Raw genomic sequence first — 13,751 nt, 5'->3', positions numbered from 1 at the left:
ACTGCTCCAGTGAACAGCTTCCATCTGAACAGTAATCAATCTTATACATAGATGTGTTGTAAAATCCCAATAATTCCATGTGATTCAAGATTCAAAGTATGCATGCAGCATACAACCCTTCTCCACAGTCAGCCACAAAATGAAGAAACACCATGGAACCCGTTTAAAGAAAAACATCAACTGTGCCTCCAAGTGCAAAAAAAACGAACAAAAAGAAACACATAATATAAAACACAAAATTTAAAGGGTCCAGGCATATTTCAGTTCAGATCAGTTTTTGTAACCTGCAGGCCACCCCGATTAAAAATGGTTCAAAATAGCAACAAAAAGGAATGACCAGAATCCAGAAACACATCATAACATGAACTAGAGTCCAATTCATAAACCACATTGATTAAACCTTGCTCAGAACCAAACTTTCCCTTTTAATAATATTACTTTTAATTCGTATGAAGTACAAAAAGAAACCTCTGAAGTGTCCAAGTCAAAGTAAATTTATTAACAAAGTACATATTTGTCACCACACACTACCCTGAGATTCATTTTCTTGAGGTATTCGCAGAACAAAGAAATGCAATAGAATCAATAAAAAAGCCATGCACAAAGTCGGACAAAATAACCATTGTGCAAAAGACAAGCCACCTTTGCTCTTCCTTCTTATGAATGCTGGTGCTGTAAGTTTTCCACTGCACCTGTGCATACATGTACTGGTGCATTTGACAATAAACTCAACTTTGACTTCTACAGATGTTGCCTGGCCTTCTGTAAGTTTAATGTCAGCTTTCCGTCATCTAGTTTTGTTAATTTTTGATCAATTTTATAATAAGACAGAAGTTAAGGCTATAAAATATCAGAGAAAAAAAGAGGGAAGATGAGGAAGGAACAAGAGGGCGGATCTATAAGGTTATGGAACACAGGCGATATTAAACATCACAAGTAGCAGAAAATAAAGTGATAATAGGGTAACTTACAAAAAACAAAAAAATTGGTCCAAAGGAGGTATAAACGGGGAAAAGCTAATTCATTATCTGAAATCATGAAAGGGAAATATAAGGGCTACGAGAAATCAACAATTACAACAAAGAAGTTTAGTTTGTGAAATTAAGGAAACTCAGTGCTGAGTACGAAGGGCTGCTATGTCCCTGGTTGTCAGATGAGGTACTGTTCCTGAGGCTTAGACTGTGCTTCACTGGCATGGTAAAAAGGTCCAAGGGCAGAGGCCATTTCAGGGTGGTAAAGTGACAGACAAGTGGAGGATCTGGGCGAAAATCAAATGGCACTGGAGAAATATTAGAAAGAATTTGTAGATCAGTGAGAGGGGGGTGAGCAGGTAGATTGTTGCTGAGTAAAATAGATATGGACTCGATGGGCCAAATGACCCTCCATGCTGTAATCACGCTCTGATTCTGTGACAACTTCATCACTTTCAATGTGTCATCATTACTTATAAATACCTCCATAATCCATCAAGAAAGACCACTGAAGCTGTTAATTAGGAAACCTATTTCGGCTCAATTGGATAGAAGGCAGAACAGTGACACAAGTTAAGTAATGGAATACAAAGGAGAATACTGAACAGATAGAAGATAGAAGGAATACCAGTGGATCACTCTGATGGTTAATCTTTTATTTTTGATACTGATTCCTAACTTTCAATTCCCTAACTTTTCAAAAATCTATTGATCTCTTCCTTGAACCCACTTGGCAATGTCAGATAGAGAATGGCACTGGAGTAATGGATGCCAAAGATTCACGAACTCTGCCCTACTCTGTCTCTGTCCCTGCAAGCAACAGAAACGCGGCACCTGCCACTTTCTTGTATTTATGCCCGGCTCCCTCATTATTTTGAGACTGTGATCCTCATACTAGGTCACGGGGTCCCAACCTCAGGTCCATGGACCCCTTAGTTAATGGTAGGGGTTCATGGCATAAAAGAGGTTGCAAAACCCTGTTCTAGATTTTCCTGTTAATTCTGTATCTACCACGTCAAGCCCCTTAGGAATGAGTAGTGACAAATTAACTCCGGGCCCATGGAACATGGAATCCCAGTGTGCTCTGAAATCTCAGCTCCACGCCTTTTGATGACTAAATAGTTTAGTTTCCCTTGGCCCAACTTGAATACTACAAATCTGCATAGTTTTGCTAATGCTGCAAGCTATATAAGACACTAAGATAGTAGAAATGAGCAGAACGTCCTCGCGTAAGTCTACGAAGGGTGATTGATAAGTTCGTGGCCTAGGGTAGAAGGAGTCAATTTTAGAAAACCTAGTGCATTTATTTTTCAACATACTCCCCTCCTACATGTACACACTTAGTCCAGCGGTCGTGGAGCATACGGATCCCTTCTTTGTAGAAGTGGTCCACAGCAGGGGTGATTGATAAGTTCGTGGCCTAACGTAGGAGGAGATGAGTTATTAACTTCAAACTTTCTGTATTATCACTCAGAGTTGAACTGCATGTGCATGAAACGACAGCGTCTTGGACCTCCAGGTGGTCCTCAGCAGGGGTGATTGATAAGTTTGTGGCCTTGGGTAGAAGGAGATGAGTTATACAACTCCTGTTACATGCACGTGCAGTTCTACTCTTTGAGTGAAAGTGCAGAAAGTTTGAAGTTTCCCTTCATCTTCTTCTACCGTAGGCCACAAACTTATCAATCACCCCTGCTGTGGACCACTTTCTGGAGGTCCAGGACGCCGACTTCTACAAAGAAGGGATCTGTATGCTCCACGACCGCTGGACTAAGTGTGTAAATGTAGGAAAAATAAATATGCTGGAAGATTTGTGAAGGTAGGGGGTAAAATGAATGCAGCAAAATACGGGTAAATTCTGGAGGAAAACCTGATGCAGTCTGCAAAAGAACTACGGAGAAGATCTGTTTTCCAGCCAGACAATGAGCCTAAGCATAAAGCCACAGCTACACAGAAATGCCTTAAAAACAACAAAGTTAATGTCCTGGAGTGGGCAAGTCAGAATCCAGACCTTATTCCAATTGTGAATTTGTGGCTGGACTTGAAAGCGGCTGTTCACTCTCAATCCCCATTCAATCTGACAGAGCTTGAGCAGTTTTGTAAAGAAGAACGGGGAAAAATTGCCGTGTCCAGATGTGCAAAGCTGATAGAGACCTTTCAAAAAACAGACTCAAGGCTGTAATAGGTACATCTACTAAATACTGACTTGAAGGGGGTGATTAATTATGCAATCAATTATTTTGTGTTTAATAATTGTAATAAATTTAGACAAATTTGTAGAAATTTGTTTTCACTGACATGAAAGATTCTTTTCTGTTGATCAGTGTCAAAAAAGCCAAATTAAATCCGCTGTGATTCAATGTTGTAAAACAATAAAACTTGAAAACTTCTAAGGTGGGGGGGTGAACACTTTTTATAGGCACTGTAAAATGTATCATTTAACATGACTGAATGCAACTTGGATTGATGGGAATTGTGGCAAAAGAGACTCCTTACCCGACTGTTTGCAGATTCATACATATCTCCTTCCACTTTCCGAGCGTATGCCACAAGGTTTTCCATGCGACGATCCTTTAGTGCTGCTGGGTCAGGGGTTGGAAATATGGCTTGCACTCTGCCAGGAGGAAGGAAATAGGCAGATGAATATCCACAAACACAAGAGATTTTGCAGATGCTGGAAATTCAGAATAATACACACAAATGCTGGAGGAACTCAGCAAGTCAGGCAGCAGCTATGAAGAGGAATAAAAAGGACTGATGAATACCCAGCTTCCAGCAACCTAACAACTGAGAAACAGAAGTCACATTTATGCAGACACAAGGGACTACAGATATTGGAATCTGGAGCAACCAACTATCTGCCGGAAGACCTCAGTGGGTCGGGCAACATCTGTGATCATGAAGATCCTGATGCAGTTATTTGACCCGAAATATTGACAATTCTATTCCTCCACAGATGCTGATTGACCTGCTGAGTCCCTCCTTGCATTTATACTTTGCAAATGTTTTGTCACTGTTTTAATGTAATGAATAGTATTGAGATAACCACCAAACAACTTTGATCATGTACTCAAGATATTAGTACTGGATAGAATACCACTGTCAAAAACCCTTCCCCTCCTTCCCACAAGCTCTTCTGACCTCCTGCCATTGGGCATAAGGTAACACAGCACAAGAACCAGAACTATCAGCCTTCTTCAACCCCAAGCTGTTAGGCTTCTTAACACTCTGTCTGAACCCCTGCTTCCCCGCAACTCACAGACACACTCTCATCCTGCATTGAGCACTTGTCATCTTAATGCCAGTAACACTATACCGTCTTACATAAACATTCACCTCAGACTTTATGTCAATCCGCTCACCTTCAGGCCATGCCACCCTGGGACTTGTGCTAACATTATATTGTGACTGTATGTGCTAAATCGTAACAATACATGCTGTGTCTGACCATTTGTACTGTGTTTTGTACCTTGGCCCCAGAGGAACGATGTTTCGTAATTATATACATGTGTGTGGTTGAATGACAATAAACTTCGATACCAGAGAACCCTCCTGCATTTCTTTGTCAACACAAGAGAAGAGAGGGTCACAGTTTAACAACTCTCTAGGAAAATACTGAAATGCTTTAACATAGCAAAAGCATCTCGAGGCACTGAACAGGAGACCTACCAAAGAAAATTCCCACAATAAATTCATAAGTAGGAAACTCAAATACTACTTGCATACATCCACTGATGTAACAAGAATTTCATAATCAGATAATTCTTCTGGTGATCCTTGTTCTGACATAGTTTAATTATATCTTTCATGTAAGGTATTTCCAAGCTGAAGTCAGTTCATGTATCTAATTCAGTTTCAATAATCCTCAGCCAAATCAACTTATAACTGTCTCTGCCGGTACAAAGTTAGCTATTTGTACATCTAATATCAAATTTCCATTTCTAGAGGTGAGAAAGTTTTGAATTTTTTTTTGGTCACATAATAAACACTTACAGTTTATGAACCAGGTGATTGCGCAGATCTTGAGTTACATGTTCGTGCCACGGTTTTCGGACGCCACTAGTGGAAGGTGCTGCTGTTGGTAATGTGCTAACGTTACCTACATTTGTGCCATCGTTCATCATTTGGCTAAAAGGAAATCAGGGAAAAAGTATTACTTAAAATTGTGACGTACTAAGGTGAGCATTACTTCTTGCATCAAAGATTCAAAGATTACTTACAAAACCACTCAGATCGCTAGAGATTTTATGATACAATCCACATTTTAAATACTAATTCAGTGCCCAGCCAAAAGATTATCAGCTCAGTTAAATGCAAAAGATGAAACCATTCACACTGAATGGTACTGTACTCTCATTTTAAAGCACTAACATTGTTTTAGGTAACAACATGGAATCATCACCAGGCCTTGCTCTCTTCTCACTGCTGCCATCAGGAAGGAGATACTAGCCTTAACATTTTCCCTCTAATATGTTAAGGCCAGTGTACACAATAATCTTGTGTTGTGCAACTTTTTACCTAGTGACAACAACATGTGCACACTGAATAATTTCTTCAATAAAAACAGCATAGATAAGCTAGTTCTAAAACCGGCAGACAAATCGTCACCAAACTCCACCTTGTCAACACCTTCCACATCAGAAACTGGAAAAGGAAATGTGATTGTGTATGATCATGAAATATATTGTACATGCCAATGAGGTACAGGGTGACAACCTTTTGTGCTCACGTTCACATCTTAGAGGGAACATCATACAGGACTCTCAAGGCCCACACCTCTAGGTTCAGTAACAGTTACTACCCCTCAACCGGCTCTTGAATCAGAGGGGATAACTTCACTCACTCTCCACTTGCCCCATCACTGAACTGTTCCCACAAACCACGAACTCACTTTCAAGGACTCTTCATCTCATGTTCTCGATATTTATTGCTTATTAATTATTTTGCTTGTTTTATTTTGTTGTTTTTTTGTATTTACTGTGAGTGTCTGCAAGAAAATGAATCTCAGGGCTGTATATAGTGACATATATGTACTTTGGTAATAAATTTACTTTGAAAATAAAACAGAATAGTACCAGCCCTTTGGCCCGCAAGGCTGTGCCAACCATTTCATCTACTCTAAGATCAATCTACTTCTTCCCTCCGACATAGCCTTCTATTTTCTATTATCCCTGTGCCTATCTAAGAGCTCCTTAAGTGTCCCTAAATGTATCTGCCTCTACCACCACTCCTGGCAGTGTGTTCCATGCACCCACCATTCTCTGTGTAAAACACTTACTTCTGACATCCCACCTACACTTTCCTCCAGCAACCTTAAAATTATGCCCCCTTGTATCGGTCATTCCCACCGCGGAAAAAAGACTCTGGCTGTCAAATCGATCCATGCCTCTCTGATCATCTTGTACACCTCTATCAAGTCACCTCTCATTCTCCTTCACTTCAAATGGAAAAGCCCTAGCTCGCTCAACCTATCCTCATAAAACACGCTCTCTAATCCAGGCAGCATCCTGGTAAATGTCCTCTGCATCCTCTCTAAAGCTTCCACATCCTTCCTATAAAGAAGCTACCAGAAATTTACACAATATTCCAAGCGTGGTCTTTCCAAAATCACATGACATCTTGTCACTTGGTTTTGCTGAGACTAATATGGGAAAATTTGCACAAATGTAGACAAGCTTTTAAATGGACTTCAAAGGAAAGTGAGGATTATGTATAGAAAGGAACTAACATGATTTGCATTATTACAAGTTAAATTTAACACTAATTTAGGGTGACAAAATACAATTCATTTGGGTGTCACTGTAGTGTACAGTCGGCCCTCCTTATCTGCGAGGGATTGGTTCTAGGACCAAAAACGTAGATGCTCAAGTCCCTTATTCAACCTGGCTCGATGAGGTGGACCTTAGGACCTAGCAGAACCCTGGACCTTATTTAACCTGTCTCAGTGCGGTGGGCATTAGGACCTGGCGGCGGAGCTTTGAATCCGCAGTGTCTCTGTTCACGAAAATAATCACAAACACGATTGAAAATAAATTGGAAATAATAAAGCGATCGGAAAGAGGTGAAACGCCGTCAGTCATTGGAAAAGCGTTAGGCTACAGTCAGTCAACGATCAGAACAATTTTAAAGGATAAAGTGAGAGAGGCCCTGCCCCGATGAAAGCTACAATTATTACTAAGCAACGCAGTGGTTTAATTATTGGGTTTTGGGGTTTTGGGTTTTTGATCCTCCATATCAACCCGGCACGGGTGGAGAGCGCACGGGAGCGGCCTATCACTGGATTGGGCTTGGGAACGGAATACGTTTCTTAGGTGTCTTATATGCATAGAAAGGTAAAATATATACTATATACTGAGACAAACATTTGACTAACTGACGCTAAATAATACCGGATGTACCTGTTCCGACTTACTTAGTAAGAGAACCCACGGTTTTTTTCCGATCCCGATCCACGATAACCTATGCACATCCTCCCGTATACTTTAAATCATCTCTAGATTACTTATAATACCTAATACAATGTAAACAGTATGTAAAATAGTTGTTACACTGCATTGTTTAGGAAATAATGACAAGAAAAAAAATTCTGTCCATGCTTGAACAACAAGTGCTGGAAGAGCACTTCCGGGTTTTCTCGATTCGCGGTTGGTCGAATTCACGCACGTGGAACTCGCAGATAAGGAGGGCCGACTGTAGTGCTTAGCATGACGCTATTACAGCTCAGGTGTTGGAGTTCGGAGTTCAATTCCAATGTTGTCTGTGAAATGCGTGGACTCTGTCCCGTGATCAGGTTAGGGTTAAACAGGTGGGTTGCTGTGCAGTACGGCTCGTTGGGCTGGAAGGGCCTGTTCTGCACTGTACCTCCAAAGAAAATTAATAAAAATGAACTTCAAAGTGTTTAAAGAGTCTTTGTTTTTTGTGTGACTTAGCTTTTAGTGTGGTTGAACTCTAAACAGGTAGGTGAACCTATGAACACCACCTCACTTCTCACTCTTATGCTTTTATATATATTTCTGAGTGTAACTTATAATAAATTTTTACATATTACACTGTACTGCTGCCATAAAACAACATATGTCATGTCGTCAGTGATAATATAGCTGATTTTGATGGGATAGGAAGGATGGTTTTTAATGCACAAAATCTTGCGCAAAGGAATTGAGAACTCATATTTACTGAATGAGGAAATCTCATTACTTTTGTCAAATGCATATTTATATTTATTTTCCTATTTCCTTACAACATAGTTGGCCATTCAACCAATCACGTGTACGCTGGCTCATAGAGCAAGCTCATTCCTTTGCTTATTTTTCCCCCAGTAACTTGTTCTCATAATCAACACACACAAAATGCTGGAGGAACGTAGGAACTCAGCATCGATGAAAATGAATAAACAGCTATCGTTGCATGCCAGGACCATTCTTCAGGACTGGAAAGGAAGGTGAAAGGCAACAGGAAGACTATTCTCCTAATTCCTATCAACTCTTCTCAGATTCTGTGATTCACCTCTGTACTAGGAGCAAGATACATAGCCACTTAACCTATTAAACCTCAGACCTTTGTATTGTGGGAAGAAATCAGAACACCCAGAATAAATCCAGTCACAGGGAGAACAAGCAAACCCCACACAGAAAGCAACAGAGCCTGGTTAAAATGGTCAGTTTTACTGAGAATTTTGAACAGGGGGAAAAAATGGTGCAGAGCCTGAGAGGAGGGACAGAGAAAAGGACAGACTGGGCAGTTGTGAGAAGTCGAAACATTTATCAAAATAATCCCAGGTCTGTGCGGTGTTATCACAGTTTTCTGTTTCGCAAGAAGGCCCCTTCCATTCATTGGAAGTTATATCCAAGTACTAAAGGTTGGAAGTTGCAGATCCAGCTCAAGCTTACTACGTCCCTGCTACATTTGAATGAGACAGGCTGAAGTAATATTATGTTGGTAAGTATTATTGAAGAATGGAGATTACTTACTTTGGTGTGCCAAGGGAAGGTGGAAGAGCAGAGTCAGACATCAAATTTGACTGGTCAGGGGCTGGAACACCCATCCCTCCAACCACATTCATCTGGCTCGTACCTGATCCAACAAAGGAGTAGTCAGTAACTGAGACTGGTTAAACTCAGGTCAACAGTTTAGGTTCCAATTCTATCTCACTGTTGTCAGACAAAGTAGCAATATTTTCAGGAATAAAATTCACTCACAGATATCAAAAGATTTGCATTATAGGGAGGGGGCCTGCGCTCCTAGAAAATGACTTGTATTATGATTTTCTATAACGTGAAGCCACATTATTTGTGCCTGTGTCAAGAAACGCAAGCTGTAAAGAAATAAATTTTGGATTTTCCAACCCAAATTTGGAAGAGATAACTTTATTTTGTATCTCTAATGTCTGCGTAGTGATTTGTAAATTCTGTAAGGATGATTTTTTGGAACTCAAGCGGGTATCACACAGGAATCACCTGCATTTCAAACAAAACCATGAGTGGCCCTCAGTACCAATAGCAATACCATCCTGCAGATAAAATTCAGTTGGTAACTACAGAAATCAGTGGAGCTTGATTAAAGGCAAAGCAAAAATACCCAGGAGATAAGAAAAGGGCAGACGTAAGCCAAGAATCCTGGTCTGTGTTTCTCTGTATTTAATTCTGAGGGACAGGACTAATGATCATTTGGAGAGACAAGGCAGGGGTAATCAGAACGACACTGTCAAGCCCATATCTTATCTGACCATGGTGAGTGAATTATTCAAGGAGGTGACAAAGAACATCGATCGGATTGTAGATGGTTGACATGAAGTTCAGTAAGGCCTTCAACTAGGCTCCACATGGGAGACTGGTCCAAAAGGATATGGTCCATGGGATCCAGAGAAACTCAGGATATTGGTTCCAAAATTGGCTTGGAACAGAAGGTGATGGTAGAGGGCTGTTTTTGAGAATGGATGCCATGGTTTAAGGTGGTCCACAGGGATTTGTTCTGCTTGCAATCTACATCATGGACTTGGATGCGAATATGAGGCAGGATCATAAGTTCACTGATGACACGAATATTGGGAGGGCTGTTGAGGGTGCTTTTAGGCTATGGGGTAATCCTAATTTAGTGATGAAACGGCAAATGGAGTTTAGTTCTAATAAATGTGAGATAACACAGTTTGGGATTACTAATGAGGCCAGGACATACACAGGATTGGTAAAGACTTTGGGAGTATTGAGGAACAAAGACACCTTGGTGTAGAAATTTGAGGAAAATAACATGGTTAAGAAGGCATAAAGAAGGCATATGGGATACCAGCCTTGATTAGTTACAGCAACGAATACAATAGTCAGAAGGTTATGCTCCAACTTCATTAATCATCGGAGTATTGCATGCAATTCAGTTGACGACACTATAGAAAGGAGGAGATAGCACTGGAAAAGGTGCAGAGGAGATTCACCAGGATGAGCATTTCAGTTATAATGCGACACTGGGGAGGGTAGTTCTCTTTTCCCTGGAAAGGGGGTGGTAAAGAGAGGACTCAATTGAAGTACATAGAGAGTATACAGACATGCTAGGTTGCTCAGTGAATAGAGAAAGATGTAGATTTAGGGTAAGGGGTAAGAGAATTAGAGACATAAAGGGTACCTTTCTCACTCAGAAAGTAGTGAGTACCTGGAACGTGGAGGCGGAGTTAAGGTGGCGCTAAACCGCGATTCCTCTGCTTGCATCTTTGGAAACAGCTCTATTTCCATCTTTATATCTTTATTTTTCTCTTTCAGGGTTCTTTTGAAGACCCTGACCTGGAGTTACATGCTGACTTCAGTTCTTTGCGGGAATGGGACCCATTCTCGGGGTTTCAGGACTGGCCGTTATCCAACATGCCAAGGGTTCGGTCTGAGAATCCCACTCGTATTTGGAAGCCTAAGATCTCAGGGCTCTGGAGATGGGCAGATCGAGGGTCAGAGTCATGGCAAGAGACTCCTCAGGGGGGCTGGAAAATCTTTCGCTGTGGGCCCGAAGACCCGAGATCTTTGCGATCTTCAGACACAGAGCTCGTAAAAAGTGATGAAACGGACTTTTAACATCATAAAACAGTGGATTGTTGTGAAGGGGGGGGAGCACCTCCCTCCTCCTAATTAGGGAGAGAACCTGTGGTTTGTCGAATGCCGGGTGAAATGTGAAGTCTTTGGGGTAATTGCAAGTCTGTGTCTTTGCTATTGCTTAGCTCACGCTTGTGCTCGGTGGTGGTGCTGATGCTTGCTTTTTTTTGCCGGTGGGGGAGGGGGGATTGTTGTTCGCGGGGCGGGGGGACTTGGGGTTCTCACGTTTAACTGTCGTACATTCTATTCTTTGGGACGCTTCTCTGTTTTCGTGGATGTTTTGCAAAGAAAAAGCATTTCAGGATGTATACTGTATACACTTCTCTGACATTAAATTGGAGCTTTGAATGCACTGTAGAGGGAGAGTTGTGGAAGCAGAGTTGCAGGCAGCTTTCAGATGAACACTTAAATCACCTCAGGACAGATGGAATTAATGTAAGTATTCAAATTCAGATTAATTTGTCACATATACATCGAAACATAACAGTGAAGTGTGCTGCTTGCATTAACAACCTAAGGATGTGCTGGGGCGTGGATGTAGTGGAGAGAATGGCCCGTTTCCATGTTGTGAATATGCAGGCTGATTACACTACGACAGTTTTGCAATGACGGGGTGTACAAAAGGAAAGGGATGGAAATGAATTTAAAATTGAGCAGCGAACTCCCAGTATGATGTAACTGCTGGACAACACAAAAGTGCCACAGTCTTACCCAAAGGGTTTGGCCTCATTGATTGGTGAACTTGAGGCTGTGCTGTCTGCTGGCCTTGTACCTGAGGCTGCGGCTGCGCTTGTGGCTGGTTACCGTAGGGCAGTCCAAGTGCCGCGTATGCTCTCTGCATTGAACTGGGATCGATAGGATTGGAATTGCTGGATGTGCCCTGTGGACCACTTCCAACTGCACCCACTGTGTTTGGTAACCCACTCGGCAGAGAACCTAATAGGGCTGAGAGGTAAGGTGCATTAAAATTACTGTTCACATATGAAGTTTTGACACAAAATCCATGCAAGTATACTGACAACATGCAAGCAAATCTTACACTTCAGACATAACTTTCTACGACTCTTTCCTGACAGCAGTATAAAAACTTAAATGTATATGTGTGCATATACAGATTAGCTTTATTTCTCAAATATACATCGAAACACAAAGTGAAATGTGTTGCTTGTGTCAATGACCAACAGGGTCTGAGGATTTGCTAGGGGCAAGAGCGGGTGTCATTATGCTTCCGGCACCAAAAAAGCATACTCACAACTTACTAACCGTCACGAACCTGTACATATTTGGAATGAAGGAGGAAACCTTCACAGGAAGAATGTATAAACTTCTCATGGACAGTGTGGCAATTGAACCCTGTTCACCAGTGCTGTAAAGCAGTATCCTACCATACCGCCCTATAAGCTATCCTGCTAATAAGATGGCTGAACACAAATATGTTTGATGCAGACAGAGACCTTGGGGAGCAAGTTCCTGGTTCCCTGAAAATGATGTCACAGGTGGATAGTGTTGTGCACAAAGCATTTAGCACATATGGGCTAAAGAAAGCTCTGAGTCTAGGAATTGGAATGCCATGTAACATATGGTTGCTGGAATATATGGTTATTGGATCTAAAACATGAAACTCCCTATAACATCATTGTGGGAGTACCTTCACCAGAAGAACTAGCAGTTGGTCAAGGCAGCTCAGTCCTGCTTCTGAAGGACTAGCGGAGGAAGATCAATCAATGGTCACCTTGTGAACAGTAGAGTGAAGGGAAAAACTGGCCCAAAACGTTCACCATCATAGATAATCCCAAATACAGAAGCAGAATTAATTTAAATCTTACATCCATCCCACAATACAAGGGAGTAAAAAATCTTTGTATTATGACTCTGTTGCAATGTACAGACATGTCAATTTAAAAGTCTAATGGCTTGTAGAAAGAAGCTGTCCTGTAACCTGTTGGTCCTAGCTTTAATGCTGCGGTAGCGTTTGCCAGACGGAAGCAGTTGAAACAGTTTATGGTTGGGGTAATTGGTGACCCGATGATCTTCCAGGCCTTCTTCTGCACCTAAGTGTCCTTAATGAAGGGAAGTTTACATCCACAGTTGCGCTGGGCTGGCCATAACACTCTTTGCAGTGCCCAGTGATCAAGGTTGGAGCAGTTCCCACGCCAGGCAATGATACAGAGAGTCAATATGCTTTCAATGGTGCCCCTGTAGAAGGTCTTGACGATTTGGGGGCCAATGTCAAACTTCTTCAGTTGCCTGAGGTGGAGGAGATGCTGTTGTGCTTTTTTTGCCACAAAGCTGGTGTGTACAGTCCAGGTGAGATCATCGGTGATGTGTATACTGAGGAACTTGAAACTACTCACCCTCTCAATGGTAGTCCCATTGATGTTGATCGGGGTGAGCCTGTCTCCGTTTCTCCTGCAATATACAATCAGCTCTTTTGTTTTTTGGACATTGAGGGAGAGGTTGTTATCCTGGCATCACTGTGTCAGGGAGTCAACCTCTCCTGGAGCAGGGTGTGGCAGTACAGTTGTGGGTGTAAAGACAGTAGAGAAGGGGACTCATACACAACCCGGGGCGGGGGCATCTGTGTTGAGGGGCAGAGGGTGAGAGAGCCCATCTTTATCACCTGTCGGCGATCCGATAGGAAGTCTAGGATCCGGCTGCACAAGGTGGAGTGCAGGCCGAGGTCTCTAAGCTTCCTGTCAAGTCTGGAGAGAAT

The 13,751-nt window shown here is 41.8% G+C and overlaps 1 protein-coding gene across 1 annotated transcript in view; it reads right to left on the bottom strand.

Moving 5' to 3' along the window:
- Window positions 1–13,751, bottom strand: part of crebbpa (CREB binding protein a) — a 163,091-nt gene that overhangs the window by 88,583 nt on the left and 60,757 nt on the right. The window contains exons 6-9 of the mRNA XM_063059452.1: window positions 11,750–11,983; window positions 8,939–9,041; window positions 4,962–5,096; window positions 3,465–3,582 (exon numbers count right to left, since the gene is read on the bottom strand). Of these exons, the coding sequence (XP_062915522.1) occupies window positions 3,465–3,582; window positions 4,962–5,096; window positions 8,939–9,041; window positions 11,750–11,983 (590 nt within the window). The remainder of the gene's footprint in view (window positions 1–3,464; window positions 3,583–4,961; window positions 5,097–8,938; window positions 9,042–11,749; window positions 11,984–13,751) is intronic.

Source organism: Mobula hypostoma, chromosome 9, assembly GCF_963921235.1.
Source record: "Mobula hypostoma chromosome 9, sMobHyp1.1, whole genome shotgun sequence".
In the NCBI taxonomy this organism is placed as follows: Eukaryota; Metazoa; Chordata; class Chondrichthyes; order Myliobatiformes; family Myliobatidae; genus Mobula; species Mobula hypostoma.
The sequence above is the reverse complement of the archived record's forward strand: the minus strand, read 5'-3'. Positions and strand labels throughout refer to the sequence as shown.